General features: G+C 43.8%; 1 protein-coding gene across 1 annotated transcript in view; it reads left to right on the top strand.

Annotated features, from left to right (window-relative positions):
- OXSR1 (oxidative stress responsive 1) overlaps positions 1 to 13,640 on the top strand; it is a gene marked incomplete at its 5' end in the record, with an annotated part of 49,117 nt that overhangs the window by 4,587 nt on the left and 30,890 nt on the right. The window contains one exon of the mRNA XM_010288177.1: positions 10,271 to 10,326. Coding sequence (XP_010286479.1) covers positions 10,271 to 10,326 — 56 coding nt within the window. The remainder of the gene's footprint in view (positions 1 to 10,270; positions 10,327 to 13,640) is intronic.

The raw sequence follows: 13,640 nt of genomic DNA, 5'->3' as shown, positions 1-13,640 counted from the left end.
AGGAATGCTTCTCCAGTAGCGAGTTTCAGATTTAAGATGAAGGAGCTGATGGATATATTTTGGCAGAACTCAGCTGTCCTACAGGATTCAAGCTTAATTTTCACGTAGCTGATTAATGCATTGATAGCAGTGCTGGCAGGTATTGTGGTTAAACTGGATTCCAGTATGCCTCTGATTATTTTGATGGCTGAAATATTGTACTACTTTGTTTCTGTAGCGATACTGTAGGAGAACTTCATATCCTTCCTCTCCATAGTGCTATAATCTTGTTTTGGGGAGTGTATTTTGGAACTGAAGTTTGGTAGGGGAGGATTGCGGAATGGGTAATAGAATGTGGAGCCTTTCACCTCTAATTGCCAGTTTGATTTTTAAGTCAGGACCCTAGTAATTTGAAAGTGCAATTTTATATTCAGAGAAGTGTACTTTAGTCTCTTCTCCCTTATAGCATGGGATGGGCAGAAATAACCTTTAGAGGTAGTTATTAATATCAATTTTAAAGCTTTAATTTGTAAACAGTTCCGTAGCCAGAACAATAGAAATGTTACTTTTGGGTGTCTTGGTGGGAAGGAAGAAAAGATGCTGCTCTAGATTGTACTGGGCGATTTGTTCCCCCACATAAACATCTTGCTGTACTGGGTCAAGGGCACAAGGACCACCAAATTTCCACTCTCTGTACATGGCATGTCAGACTGGCGTGTACTGTGGTGGTTTGGTGAACCAGCATGTTCTCCTGGTGGCTGTTTCTTCCACTGCATCATCCAGAAATTCATTGTTTAAAAAAAAAAAAGTTTCCTTGTGGTTGCAGAGAGAACATATGAACCAGATGTAAATCCCAAATCTGCAGACAGCCAGAAACAATAGCTCCTGTGGAGACAGTTTTCCTCAAAGTGGATAAAGACAGTCTCTGCTCTGAAGCCTAAAAACCTGGCAATTAAAACTCTGATGGTAACATCACTGCTGATGGAAGCACAGCAGCGCTGGGGGGGGCCTGCAGTGGCTCCAGGCTAATGTCAGTGCCCCAGCCCTCAGGGGCTCTGGGCGTTACGAGGGTCCACGTAGCGACTTGCAAGGTGATGCCAGAAGCCGAGCGCTTGCTGTATGACTGTTGTGTTCGGGTGTCTGTTTCTGTGTCATTCTCCTCAGACCCAGGTACTGCCTCTGGACTTGGTCACCGGGTGTCCTGCAGTTACTCAAAGGAACTTTGATTTAGTTCAAGCAAAAAATGACTTTTTGGTACAACTCCTGTGCACCACATTAAAAGGGAGGTGAGTTTTTAGGTTCCCCCCCACCCCTTTGTTACAGGGAGATGAGAAGTGGGAAAATATCATGAAGAACAGGAGATGTAGGTTGGAGTGATCTCCAAAAGGTTCAACAGCAATGACAGGTTTTGGTCAGTGATCCATGACCGAGTTACACGCTCGGCTAATACGGTTTCTAGCAATTCCTGAGTTGTCAGGAGTATTTGGATTTGATGTGTTTCCAGGGGGAATAATCTTCATTCACTCTGCAACATTAATTGTTTTGGGTGAAAATGTAACAGACTCTCTTAGCTTTTGACTTTGAAGAAGCCGTGCCGTTCACACATACGTACAACTACTCTCTTTGTGACACCCTTCTTGTGTCACTGCTTTTATCTGGTGTAGGTTACTGGGACTTGCAATATCTCTCCAGCAGTAATTTTTTTAAATCACTGGTGTTCATCCCATTCATCCTTTCTGCTGTGATGCATCAAGTGAATAACCCACTTCAAGAAGATGGCTCTGAATATTGTCCCCTGTCGTAATGCAGCAAATTTTCTGACCTTCATAGATCCTAAAAGCTGCATATATGGAGGTACCTTAAGCATTTATTCAGACCACTGCAGTCCTTCCATTCATGTCTTATGCTAAAGCATGAGAAAAAGGTCACTTGCTGAATTTGTGTGGCAGTGTATTAAGTCCACTTGAAAATTTTGCAAGGCTGCATCAGAAATTATTTTTGCATGTTTACTAAATCAATTTACATCCTGTCTTGCAGGGTTCTTATAAAACTTTGACATTAAAAAGTAAAGCTTAATATTTTCAAAAATAAAAGTGAGACAAAACCCACTCTCATTTAAGACAACAAAAGGAGCTGGCCCAGAAAAATGTATCATTTCATGGCAGCCTGGAAAGCATCACCAAATTAGTCGGGGAGTGCAAGAGGACTGTTTACATTGTATAGATACCCAATTTTATAACTGCTTTCTCCATTTTATAGGAATAGCTGGATGAAATAAGGAGATCTTCTTTCCTCTTCCTATGCTGGCCATGCTTAAAACTGTCGTCTTCTAGATTTTGGAGAATGAAGTCGAGCTGGCAAGTCTCTCGCGAGCCCTGGTTGTCTTGAATTTCTCCATCTGTGTCATGTTGCAAACACTGTTGAGCAAGAGCTGTGGGTGGCTTTGTAGATATGGGTGACTCTTGGCTGCGTAGGGGAATGCCTTGGACCTTGTGTATATATAGATATGCATAATGCTTCTCCAGAACAGGGGTGCTTGTTGCCTTTTGGAAATTAAGACCTTTTTGTGCTGCCCTATATTTTTGGGCCTTGCTTGATCCACGTTGATTATGTGTTTACTGGAATAAACTTTCATCTCTCCATCATGGCAGGGTCAAGGCAGGGAGATGCGTGAATCACTCACTGGCTTTCCTGTTCCTTCTGCTACCTGATCCATCTTGTACTCAAACTGGGACGATCTGCATGTGGTAGTTTTGGGGAAATTCCTATTTCTGAGCACACTACAAATGTGTTTTAGCATGCAGCAGACACTGCAGCACGGTGGCATGCATCACCAGTATTGCCACACGAAGCATGCCCACCTCTGCACATTAAATAATTTGACATGAAACATTGAAATAAGGCCATGTTACAACTTCACCCTTTTCTCGTTACCAATGACTACAGCAGGGCCTCCCAAAAATATCTGGGCCTCCAGGGATAGGAGGCAGACCTTACGACTCCATAGCTTGCTGTGTGTGTTGCTTTTCATGCAGCAACTGTTAAAGGAGCTTTGTGCCTTGTCCCCCACTGCAGCCCTTAGGAAGTAGAATCAGGAAATGGAAGGGCTGAATAGATGGATTTGTGGAAGAAATCCTGGTATGTTTTTAGCTGCCATTCAATGGTACAAAAACTTGATTTTAAGGCCCGCTGGGCAGGGTCCTTTCCTTATGAGGGATACAAGAGAAAAAGCTGAAGTTCTGACTGAATAGGGGAAACTTTAAAAAGTGGTGTATGAGGATAGAGATGTAGCTTATTTCTTGCATTGACTGCTGAAGGGCTGAAGCTTGTCAGAAGCCCTAGCTGCTTCGCAGATTCTCCTTGCTATAAGCTGATACTACAACAGTGATGTGCACTGATGAGGGTGAGTATGTGAAGCAACAGCCTCTTTCGTAGGAGGAAGAAGTGGAGCTGGGAGGGTTGGTATGATTAGATCATCTCCATGTTGGGAGATAGGGCTAGGTCCGGTGTTTGTAGCACTTTATTATCTGGCTGAAGAAGCGGATCTGTCTGAAAACTGTTTTTTAAGGTTTTGGTTTTAGCTGGAGCAACTTCCCTCACACTAAGCAGTTGAGGTTACTTGAGCACGAATGCTGGGATGGAGGCATGGTGATGGGTAGGAGGTAAATTCCAAGGCAGACAGGATCTGTCATTGAACCTCACCTCCCGTTAGCCATCGTTAGGCTTGTAAACACGTGGGAAGAGAAACGGAATTAATGAGAACGCAAAACCATCAAAGACTAAGTTGGCACAGGAACAAAAAGCGTAAGTTGGACATAATTTTCTGAGATAAAGAAAAGTTGCAGACACTGTGATAACAGTGACTGTGTGTAAGTTACGTGACGCACCACTTGCTGTCTCGCTTCATGTCAGAGACTCGCACTGAGTTAGCCAAGATCTGCAACTCTCTTTACTGCCTCAGCATCTTACCAGCCCCTGGAGCTATTCAGAGAACTAAAATGACAGAGTGCATTTCGGGAGGATCTCCTGCAGCTTTCTTTGGTGAGCCCTTCCTTGTCTGAGCTGACATAGTGACTTAACCTATAATGAATAGAATTTCAAAGTCGTGGTTTCTTGGACACCAAATCCTCTACTTAAAGCAGCAGTCCACTTCTGTAGCATTGGAGGGAAAAAATCAGGAGGGATTGTACCTAGTAAGTGCATGGTGGGTCTTTGGAAAAATATTTTATGTTTTAGTTAAAATAAAGTACAATGGGAGATTCCTTTCTCCTGTAGCCCTTACTGGGGTTTCTGTTTGCCTGTGCAAAATGGATACCTGGATGCAGGTGTCTCTCCCAAGAGGTTTCTTCACTGCGCTGAGTGTGACCTGCTTGGACGTTAAGGATGGGGCACAGAGAAAACAAGTCCTCGATGTACTTACAGCTCATCTTGTTGGAAGCTGACAATCCTTTCCGATAGGCTTTGTCTACACATCCCTATGATTGCAAAGCCATGGTCTGTCAGTCACTTCTGCCTTCCAAAGCCTTGCTTCATGCTGCTTAAAAGAACCAAAAAGAACTTTAAAAATTCTTGATAACACTGGATTATTCATCTAACTTTCTCCAGACATTAAAATGACAGTTAAAAAACCCTTAAATATTCCTACCTACCTAGCCCCCATGAAGTTGGAGCTTTAAAAATGCCTCTACCATTTATGAGACTCAAAGTAAAACATGAGTTGCCTTGTGCTGCTGGCATTTAGCTGCTGCATTGAGGCCCTGATCTTTCACCACAGCCCAGCAGCTCGGAGAAGAGGGTAGAAGCAGTCGCTGTGCTTCCCTGATCCTGAGCAATAAAGCGTGTCGCTGGGCTGGTCTCCCGCTGTAATTTATAGCGGCCTGGCTGCTGCCGCTGGTCCCGGCTGCCAGTGGCCGCAAGAGCCTGCTGAGAGGGCTGTGGATGAGCAGGGATGAAGCAAGCTGTGGACTTGGCCCTCTCTTCCCCCTGCTTATGCCTGCCTCAGCAGGGAGGCTGGAAAGAGCACTACGGAAGCTGCTTTGCCAGCTCTCTGCTGTTGGAAGACCTTCAAGCTTTGGGAGATGTTCCCGCATCCAGCTCTGCAGACTTAAGTACAGCCCTGTTAGCAGACAGTAACTGCGTCTTGCCTGAGAGTTGGGACTGGAGGCTCAACCTTGTGGCAAGAAAATGTTAGTACGCGCAGCTTTTCTGAGCAGGAAAAGGAGCGTACTAATGTCCAGCGCTTCAAATACAGTCGTCTTGAATGCCTTCTCCTACGTTCTGCTGAATGTGCTGATGTTTGAGAGCATAAAAATATTACTCTGCTTGCATGCTCCAAGCCTAGTTTCTGGTTTGCAGTTCTGTCTCAAATGGTAAAGCTCTTGCATATAGCCAGCTTTTTATATCTTGGCTTATAAGGCGAAGGGAAGGGGTGACATAGGTAACAGCGTATCATTGAAGGAAGAGTAATGTTTGATAGTAGAGAGCATAGTGCTCACTTGGTGTATAATGGCACAAATTGCTTCATATTTAAGTGTACATAGAGGTATTGTCCTGGAAGTATTTTGCAAATTACTCACAATAATGTCAGTGCCAGTAATTGGTTGCATTCAGTATAAATATTTTGAGTTATTCATTACCATTAACAGAAAATAGTAAATCTTGTATCTTGCACCTTCTCTTGTTTTTAAATGAAACTTGGCAGGACTAACCACTCCTTCCTCATGCCAAATTATGCACTATAGAGTTCAGTCCATGAAAATTTTATTGTTACAGTTGATGTAAATTGCATCTAATGGGCAGATGACTCATGCCTGTGCTGACAGCCAGCATTGCATCCTAAAGGCATATAGGAGCAGGTTGGAAGCAAAGGCAGAATAAACAGGGCTTATCTCCATTTCCTCCTTCATGTGATGGTTTTCTTCTCAGTGCTCGGCTACAGAAGTCCTGGGATGCCACTCTTTGCTCAGTTGTATTGCCGTTGCAGTGGCCTTAAATTGTCCTAGCTATTGCTCCCAATGTAGACGTTTGAACACAAGCCAAGTGAATCCTTTTTGATTTCCAAACAATATGAAGAGGCTTGTTTAAAAAGCAGTAAATTAATGAGCTTCATTGCTTTTCTTGCAGTCACCGGTTCTTTTAAGTCTATAATATGAAATTTTATTGCCTGTGCCAGGATTGCTGAGTTGCAGCTGGTTACTGATAATGCTGCTCTCCGTTACGGACCAGCAACTCTTGCTTTTTCCCTTAGTGTTGTCACTGCAACAACCACCACTCTATGGCAGTGCCAAGGATTGAGGGCTATAGGTGAGGGCAGATCTGATCACTTAGCAGGATCTTAAAGGACTCACCTAGGCTTTTTATAGTGGGAACAAGCCATTAGGATACAGTTCTGTAGTTCCCCCCCTGCCTCATTGAAAAATTAATTGTGGGGAGTGTGGGAACACTGCACTTGAAATTGGGGGGCATCATCTCATTGCCTTCCTGTACTCCCAAGCCCTCTGTAGCTGGATGCTTGATTGTAATTTTGTTGGATCGGGGATCGGTTTTGATTATATAGCATCTAATGCCTGTGGCCCAGCCCTAACCTGGAGGCATTACTGTGATTTAACTGGTACGTTAGTGTTTGGTCGCACTGGGAAGCTAAACCAGTTTGGAAAGCATATGAGGAGGAATTTCTGCCCTGCTGTGAAATCTTCCATGGCTGATGTGGAGAATCCAAGTTTGCACTGGAGCGAGTCCAAACCCCTCTTCCCATTCTGGTTGTGAAGTACAAGGTAAATAAAAACATAATTGTTATTTTGTGGAAGGGCTCTGGGAGGCTTTAGAAGAGAGGAAGGTGACTGCTACAGAGCGGGAATGTCCAGAACTATGGTAGCATTTGTTAAGCTATTGTCAAGAAAGAGTTTACTCCAGCCTTCTGTAACTTCATTTAAAATGTGATATAATTACTGTTTACGCTACAGCCTAAAGCTGCTTCCTGTTTCCAGTATAGTAATTATGCCAGAGGCACACCATTTATTCCAAGTGTATCAGCCCAGGATATGGTCATTACCACATTAATAGGAAGTACCTTCAAATTGTTATGCTTGGCAATAACTATATCCTGAAGTAACAAACTTCTCGCCATTCAACTTGCGAGTTTATAAGCATCTCCTGACGAGAATAAACGGGAAAGCACCGTTCCTCTCCCCTGCCCCATTGCTTTAAATGCAATTAATTAATTAATCTTAATGATGGTTTTAAAGGAGGACCCAGTTTGAAGATACTGCTGGTGACACCAGCACCCGCTAAAGGGGATCTGTGTTCACGCAGTGTTATTGCTGCTCGATGTTCACCCGGTGCGGCCGCAGCGGGCGACGCGATGCCAATACACTGGAGTGAGGAATGGGAAAGCTGGAAGTTGCCTCTATGGTACGGTAACTCCGAAATGGAGTCGGTGTCCCCAGACAGCTTGCTGCCGATGCGTTTTGCTGCTCTGGGGTGGGGTGTACCACGCTGGCGTGAGTAATGGCCTTTTCAGAGGGTTGGTCACTGGGAGGAAATGCCACATCAAGTGGTGATTTAAATCTGCAGCTTGACTTGGATATTTGGCAGTGGCTTTTGTTGGCCTCCTGGACTTCTTATTGTAGCAACGACTTGTTTTAATTTCTTGAACCAGCTTGAAGAGCCATATTTACTGACTTCTATTTCCAAGAAGACAAATTTTAATTAATGCAAGCTGAAGCTAAGAAGAAAACAAGCCTCTGCATTGGAGGGGGTTAAGGGATTGGAGTCCTTTGGCTCTTTTTTCCCATGGGACTCAATCTGAGTGCTTGTTTCACTACTTTTTGAACTCCAAGCCCGTCCAGCCCGCTGTGTTACGGTAGGATGGTCTGGTGGTATTGAATGCGTGCTGCTTTCTGGCTGCTGTTGCTACGTCAGTGAAACCCGCCGGAGTTTTTCTGGACTCTCAAGTGCACGATGGTTGAGACTTCATCCTTAGCTCTGCTTAAAAAACGCTCTGGCACTTCCTTCATTGCTGAGTGCGGTCTGCTGCGGGGGCTCGGTGAGCTGCCCACACCGTCGTGCCGGCAGGGAAGTTTGGAAAGTCTGTACAATACCGCACGGCCCAGCTTACTGGGGAAATGCTCCAGCATCCTGGGCTGCCTTGGAGTGCAGATGGAAGAGAAATTGCTTGTGTCCACCTTCAGTAAGAGGAACAATAACTTTGATAGGCGACCTCGGTGCATGCTATTCCTTTCCGCTTAACCTGGGGCAGGCAGGCAGCTTTGAAAGGGCCTCGTGTCCTGGCTGTCGCAGGAGAACTGACTGACTGGATAAACATTTCCAGCAGGATTGGAGGTTTCCTGAACACCCTCAGATCCCTCTGAATTGCTGGTGCGCGGGGGAGTTCCTGGAGATGGCTGTGCCTGTGCCAAGCGCCAAGTGAGCCAGGTCCTTACCTAGGAAGCAGCAGACTTGGGCGCTGCGTTCTCATGGCTCCACGTGCTCATGAGGTTGGATCCGAAAGCCGCCTGCTACCTAAATATTGGCAGGGAGCTCTTCCATTCCCTCACTGTTATGGATCATGAATGCTTTTGGGAGCGCAGGGGTTAGTTAGTCAGCTTTGTATCTCATGGCGATTAATTCTCTACAGCTCCGATTGTATTGGATTTGGCCAATGGATGCTAAGGGGGATATTGTAGCTACACAGTTAAGGTTGTATTTAATCCCTTCAGGTTCCTTCGTCTACTTAAGAGTCTCTGTCCACTGCAGTGCTGATGCTTTCTTGTCTGCAACGGCTGCAGCTGCTAATTGCAGGAAGAAAACAGAATAATGCTTCTTGGAGGGAAAGCTGACTCGCCCCTAGACGCGCGTTCGCGTATCTGGCTGATGTAAAATGAGCAGGACTGGAGCTGACTGGCAGCGGTTGTTTTGTGTTTGTCTACTTATTCCAGCATCGCTGTCACAGCTTGCTTTGAATCGCATCCTCCTACGAAGTCAGCTTCTCAAGGCTATCTCGCCATACGGCGTCAGTGTTTCTCTGTAGATCTATCCAAGTGTTCTTGATTATTAAAGCAAATTGGTATTTTCCTGTATTTGCTCTTATATTAGTGCTTCAGGTGGGGATTAGGCTCCAAGATGGCCACTGCTAGCAAGAGGTGTACATTTGGCAGGAACTGAAGTACTTGTTTGAAGGCTGAAGGCTGCTGTCAGCCGTGGTTTGCTCTTAAACTAGTCTTTAGTGGGACTGTCGTATGGACAGTCTTGGTTCACATTTGTTCTGCTGTATGCCAGGTGCGAGCCTTGCCATGCCAATGTCCTAGGCTGGATATTGGGAAGAATCTAGCAAATGTTAACGCTGGAGAGGATGTGTTTAACATTATCCTGGCCTGGAACTGGCTGTGGCCCAGGCCCTTCTTCAGAGGAGCAAAGCCAGGAAGGAGGAGATTTCCAGGGCCTGACTGGGGCTTTTCGGCCCGGCCATCACGCCAGTTCTGTTCTCAAGATGCATAAGGGAGGAGAGAAAAAATAGCTTTTGACTTTTTTTGTGTGTGAAAGGATTTGGAATAGTTGCAGAAGACAGTGGAGGGAGAATCTGCTTGTCTTGGTGGTGGGTTTTTTCCTTTTTTTTTTTAACTTTTCTCTTCCGTACAGGTGGTTGGCAGTAAGGTGAGGTGTGTTATGAGTTGCTGTCTATTCACTGGCATCCATTCTCCAGGCAGTTGCTTTGCTTGCAGCGTTCCTTGAGAGAGCACCTGTATGTGCTCTGGGTCTACATGTTTCCTAGCCGGTGCAAGCTTAGCAGCCATGCTGATGAACGTGGCTGTCAACTATAAAGGTGCTTCTCTTGGCTTTGTGTGGGGAGCAGCCTGTGAAAATAAGCTGTAAAACTTTAAAGCGTATTTGGAGTGAAAGTAGCGTTCCTCGAGGATGAGGATGCTGTTAAACTAAAAAATCCGGAGGTTTTTTTGGGGTGGAAAGGGGATAGTACAATATCTTTCATAGCACATACTGGATGTCCTTGTGTATTTGTTGACTTTTTGAGGGTATCTTCTGATAAGTTTTTCATTTTTTTTTTTCCTGTGCATAGTACTTAAAACACTACTAGTGATAATCATACAACTACCAGTTAGTGTCTGTCTACTGAAGTTACAATTGGTGTTAAGTCCCTACTGTTTCTGCATGATTGGAAGCAGGAAGTGCTAATGCAAGAAACAAAATATAAGAAATAATAACCTTTTAATCTGTTCTTGTTGGTTGAAGGAAAGATTTAATGAGTTCTACTTATTGTTGCTTTATCTTTCTGCAGGGATGTGAAAGCAGGAAATATTCTTCTTGGAGAAGATGGCTCAGTGCAAATTGCAGGTAACTTTCCTGGTATCTTTGAATAAACTTCAGTAACTGTGTTTCCAAAGAGATGTTTTAATGGGCAAGAAGAAACCTACATAAAAATGTTAGCTTTAAGAAGCCCCACAGTTCTTAAACAAGCAAAACAAAATCAATACCACCAAAAAACCCAACAAAAACCAAACCACAAACCAAAACAAAAAAAAACAACATCCCAGAGTTTATTACATCTTGTTATTTTAAAATACCATTCTTGGGAATAATGACAATCAGCATGAATAAATCCTTTCACTGTTAAAGTCCTCGGAGTCAATAGATTAGATAAAATTCTTGGCATAAGCTAGACAGATTTTTAAAACAGCAAATTCATAAGGCTGGGAAGTGAACTGCACAGACCTTGCTGATTTAGCATCGATGTGTAAGGTAGTTTTCAAAAGGACCGTGGTGAACAGTGGATAGATTCCTCAGAAGGAAATTGGTAAGTCACTTGCAACTTTGCCTTAACCAAAGACCTGCCGCTCTTGGCAGATAAATGGCTCCCAGGGGTGCTCCCTAGTCCGCTTCAGTTGAACCGAGTGGCAGAGTGCCTGTTTGACTGCCCTAACCCAGCCCAAACTGGGGTGAACTGGAAGTCTCGGAACCAGTTGTGCAAGCTGAGGGACAGGGTGGGGAAGACTGTAAAAACATTAGCTAATACAGATGTGCCTGGAGGAGATGACTGTCATGGTCACTGCTGTCACGAGCTGCATCAATACAGGTATGTTAGAAACAGTTCTTGGTGTGGATGGATCCTATGCCTGTGGAAGAGGGTGGTGTGGTTTTGTGTTTTTTTGTTTTTCCCAGTACTACTCTTCCGGTCTTTTATTTCATACACGTTCCTACATTCTTTCCAGAAATCAAGAATTATTTTGTTATCATTATTATTATTGACTACTAAGTAAGACAAGATTTTTGGAGGCTACATTTAGAACCTGTGAGACTTGTTTTTCCTCTTTGCAGTGTGCTGAGGTCCTCTCCTGAGTATGATTCCTCTCCGACTGTCCTGCTCTTCAGGACTGTGCTCTTCCCATGAATCTTGTGGTGCTTTTCCAATCCTTGTGCCAGCTCTAGCTCGAGGCCAGAGCTCACATTTGGTCCTGCCATCTTAGCAAACATCCTTGTACATGTTTAACTTTTTCAGTCTCATATTTAATTGGAAAGAGCTGTATCTGTTTGTGATAAGGTCTCTTGTGCCCTGTCCTGCTGGTGGAGGTACAGCAGATGGTCCAGCCAGTGTGCTGGGGGTTAAGGGACAGGGCTTTTGCAGCTGTGCGTCCGGCAGAAGTGCGTGTTGCATTGTGTAGTGCTGAGAGGTACAGACTCCTTTGGTACATCTATTCCTGGATTTGCATCTTGGAATGAAAGGTGTAGATTTTCCACCAGAAGCCAGAACTCATTGCAGTGCACGGTTTTTTCTAGGTAGCTCTTTTTTCTCCGTAGAATTCAATAAGCCCTTTTATAGGACATAACACCTAAAATACAGGACTTCTGTTCAAAACGTGAAGTTTCTTTGTCTTCCCTTTTAAATCATCCAGTGCTCTTAATGCCTGCTGTTACATTTCTAGTGAGGTGTAAATAATTCATCCCATGTGGCAGCTGATGGAAGGTAGGGAGCGGCTTCTAAAATGCTCAAAGGAGCAAACTTTATACAGTGAATTTCTACAGTTTTTTCCATAATGGGGCCAAGATCTAACATTTTGGATTTGTAATAGTACAAAGCTGTAGATTATGTTCTGGGAGAGGCTGCAAATAGCTGTTGCATTAGAGCAATGCCCTGTTATTCCAAGTGTTTCTGCCAGCCTAGCAGAAAGCAGTTTGTGTTTCTCTTCTACAAGGGTGCCAGGGCTTGGCTTTTTTTATTAAGGCTCACTGATGATAGGTACTTGCTCATTTTTTTTTCTGCTGAATAATTTTTAGTTGATAAGTAGGTTTAAGGTTGCCTAGTCTCATTTGCATGAATTTCAGAGGATTTATTTTGTCTGTCATTTGTACGTGTTCCCCTGGACTGAACTGTCTACGAGTGGTTTGTGTGTGCAACATTTATATGATGAAATCCATCTCTCCGCATATCCTGCGAAAGCAACATTGCAAGATATTGCGAGAGTTTCCACTTCACAAATTCTTTCTTTGAACCTGCAAAAGGACTAACCCTGTAACCTTTCATGAGACACAGTGGAGCGGCTAAACTCAACCAAGGTCAGCAAGTTCACCAGAGTGGCAGGAAGCACTTTTGTTTCTGCGAAGGCAGCTAAAGACTTGAAAGAAACAAAAATAAATGAATGACTGAATACTGGAGAAGAGCTTGACCTGGTCATAGCATGAGATTTTGTTTCTGTGGGAATTTCTGACACTTAAGCTTCCTTTCCTCCTGACCCAGGATGAAATAGCAAAATTTCTCGTGAATTTTTTGAGGAGGAAAAAAATCCTGGGAGCAAACCAATCCCAGTGAAGTGAGTTTTGTTTCAGCAAGATCAAAGCGCTTGCCTTTGACAGTAATATTAATGCATATTATGAATAATTCTGTTGATCATTAGAGTGCTTCAGTTATCAGCTGGATGACATCACTGTGTTCCCATGAAACAAATGTGTTTGTTTCACTGGAAATTTACACTACGAGGAGGGAAAAAAAAAAAGATTGATTGGCTGTGGAATGAAGCCTGAGGATTAGAGTGAGTGGGGCACCTCCCTTGAAGGAGCTAGTTTGGTGTACATGAAAAATGCAAATAATGTAGCAGGAAAGAATGACTTCAATTCTTTTATAATGACTCCTTTCCCTCTTGCCATCCCTCTATCAAAACTGCCTGTGAACAGTAGCTGAGAAGGTCTTATTCAATGTTTGGCCTTTGCAACCCCGTGTTCCTATGTGTTTCCAACTGCTTGACACAATTCATGTTTCTTGTCCCAGGAGAAATGTAAATCTTACATATAAGGAATGTAAATCTCAAACTGGAAATCCTTTGAGGGGAAAAAAGCTTCTTTCAAGGTTTAGAAAAAAATGCTGGACCCTCTGGTGGAAGAAACCCCACTGCCAGGCTATACCTCCGCAACATGTCAGTGAATTTAATTACTTGGGAAACTTTCACTGTATAGCAATCATGGCAGTAATTTTGCTGCAGGATTATACAGTTCTAACCAGTAAAAATGGCAGCCTCGTTGGTTAATTTGGGCTGTACAATTCTATTAAGGCTGAAGAGAAAAAGCAACTTGATGTGAAGGTGTGTCCGCCGTTTCTCAGGTTCTGTTTGTAACACTGAATTGGTGGCTGTGCATCAGAAGTGAAAGCCGCTGTGGGA

Source organism: Phaethon lepturus, unplaced genomic scaffold (genome assembly GCF_000687285.1).
Source record: "Phaethon lepturus isolate BGI_N335 unplaced genomic scaffold, ASM68728v1 scaffold18135, whole genome shotgun sequence".
In the NCBI taxonomy this organism is placed as follows: Eukaryota; Metazoa; Chordata; class Aves; order Phaethontiformes; family Phaethontidae; genus Phaethon; species Phaethon lepturus.
Note: the sequence above shows the minus strand (reverse complement) of the source record. Positions and strands in the feature narration are given on the sequence as shown.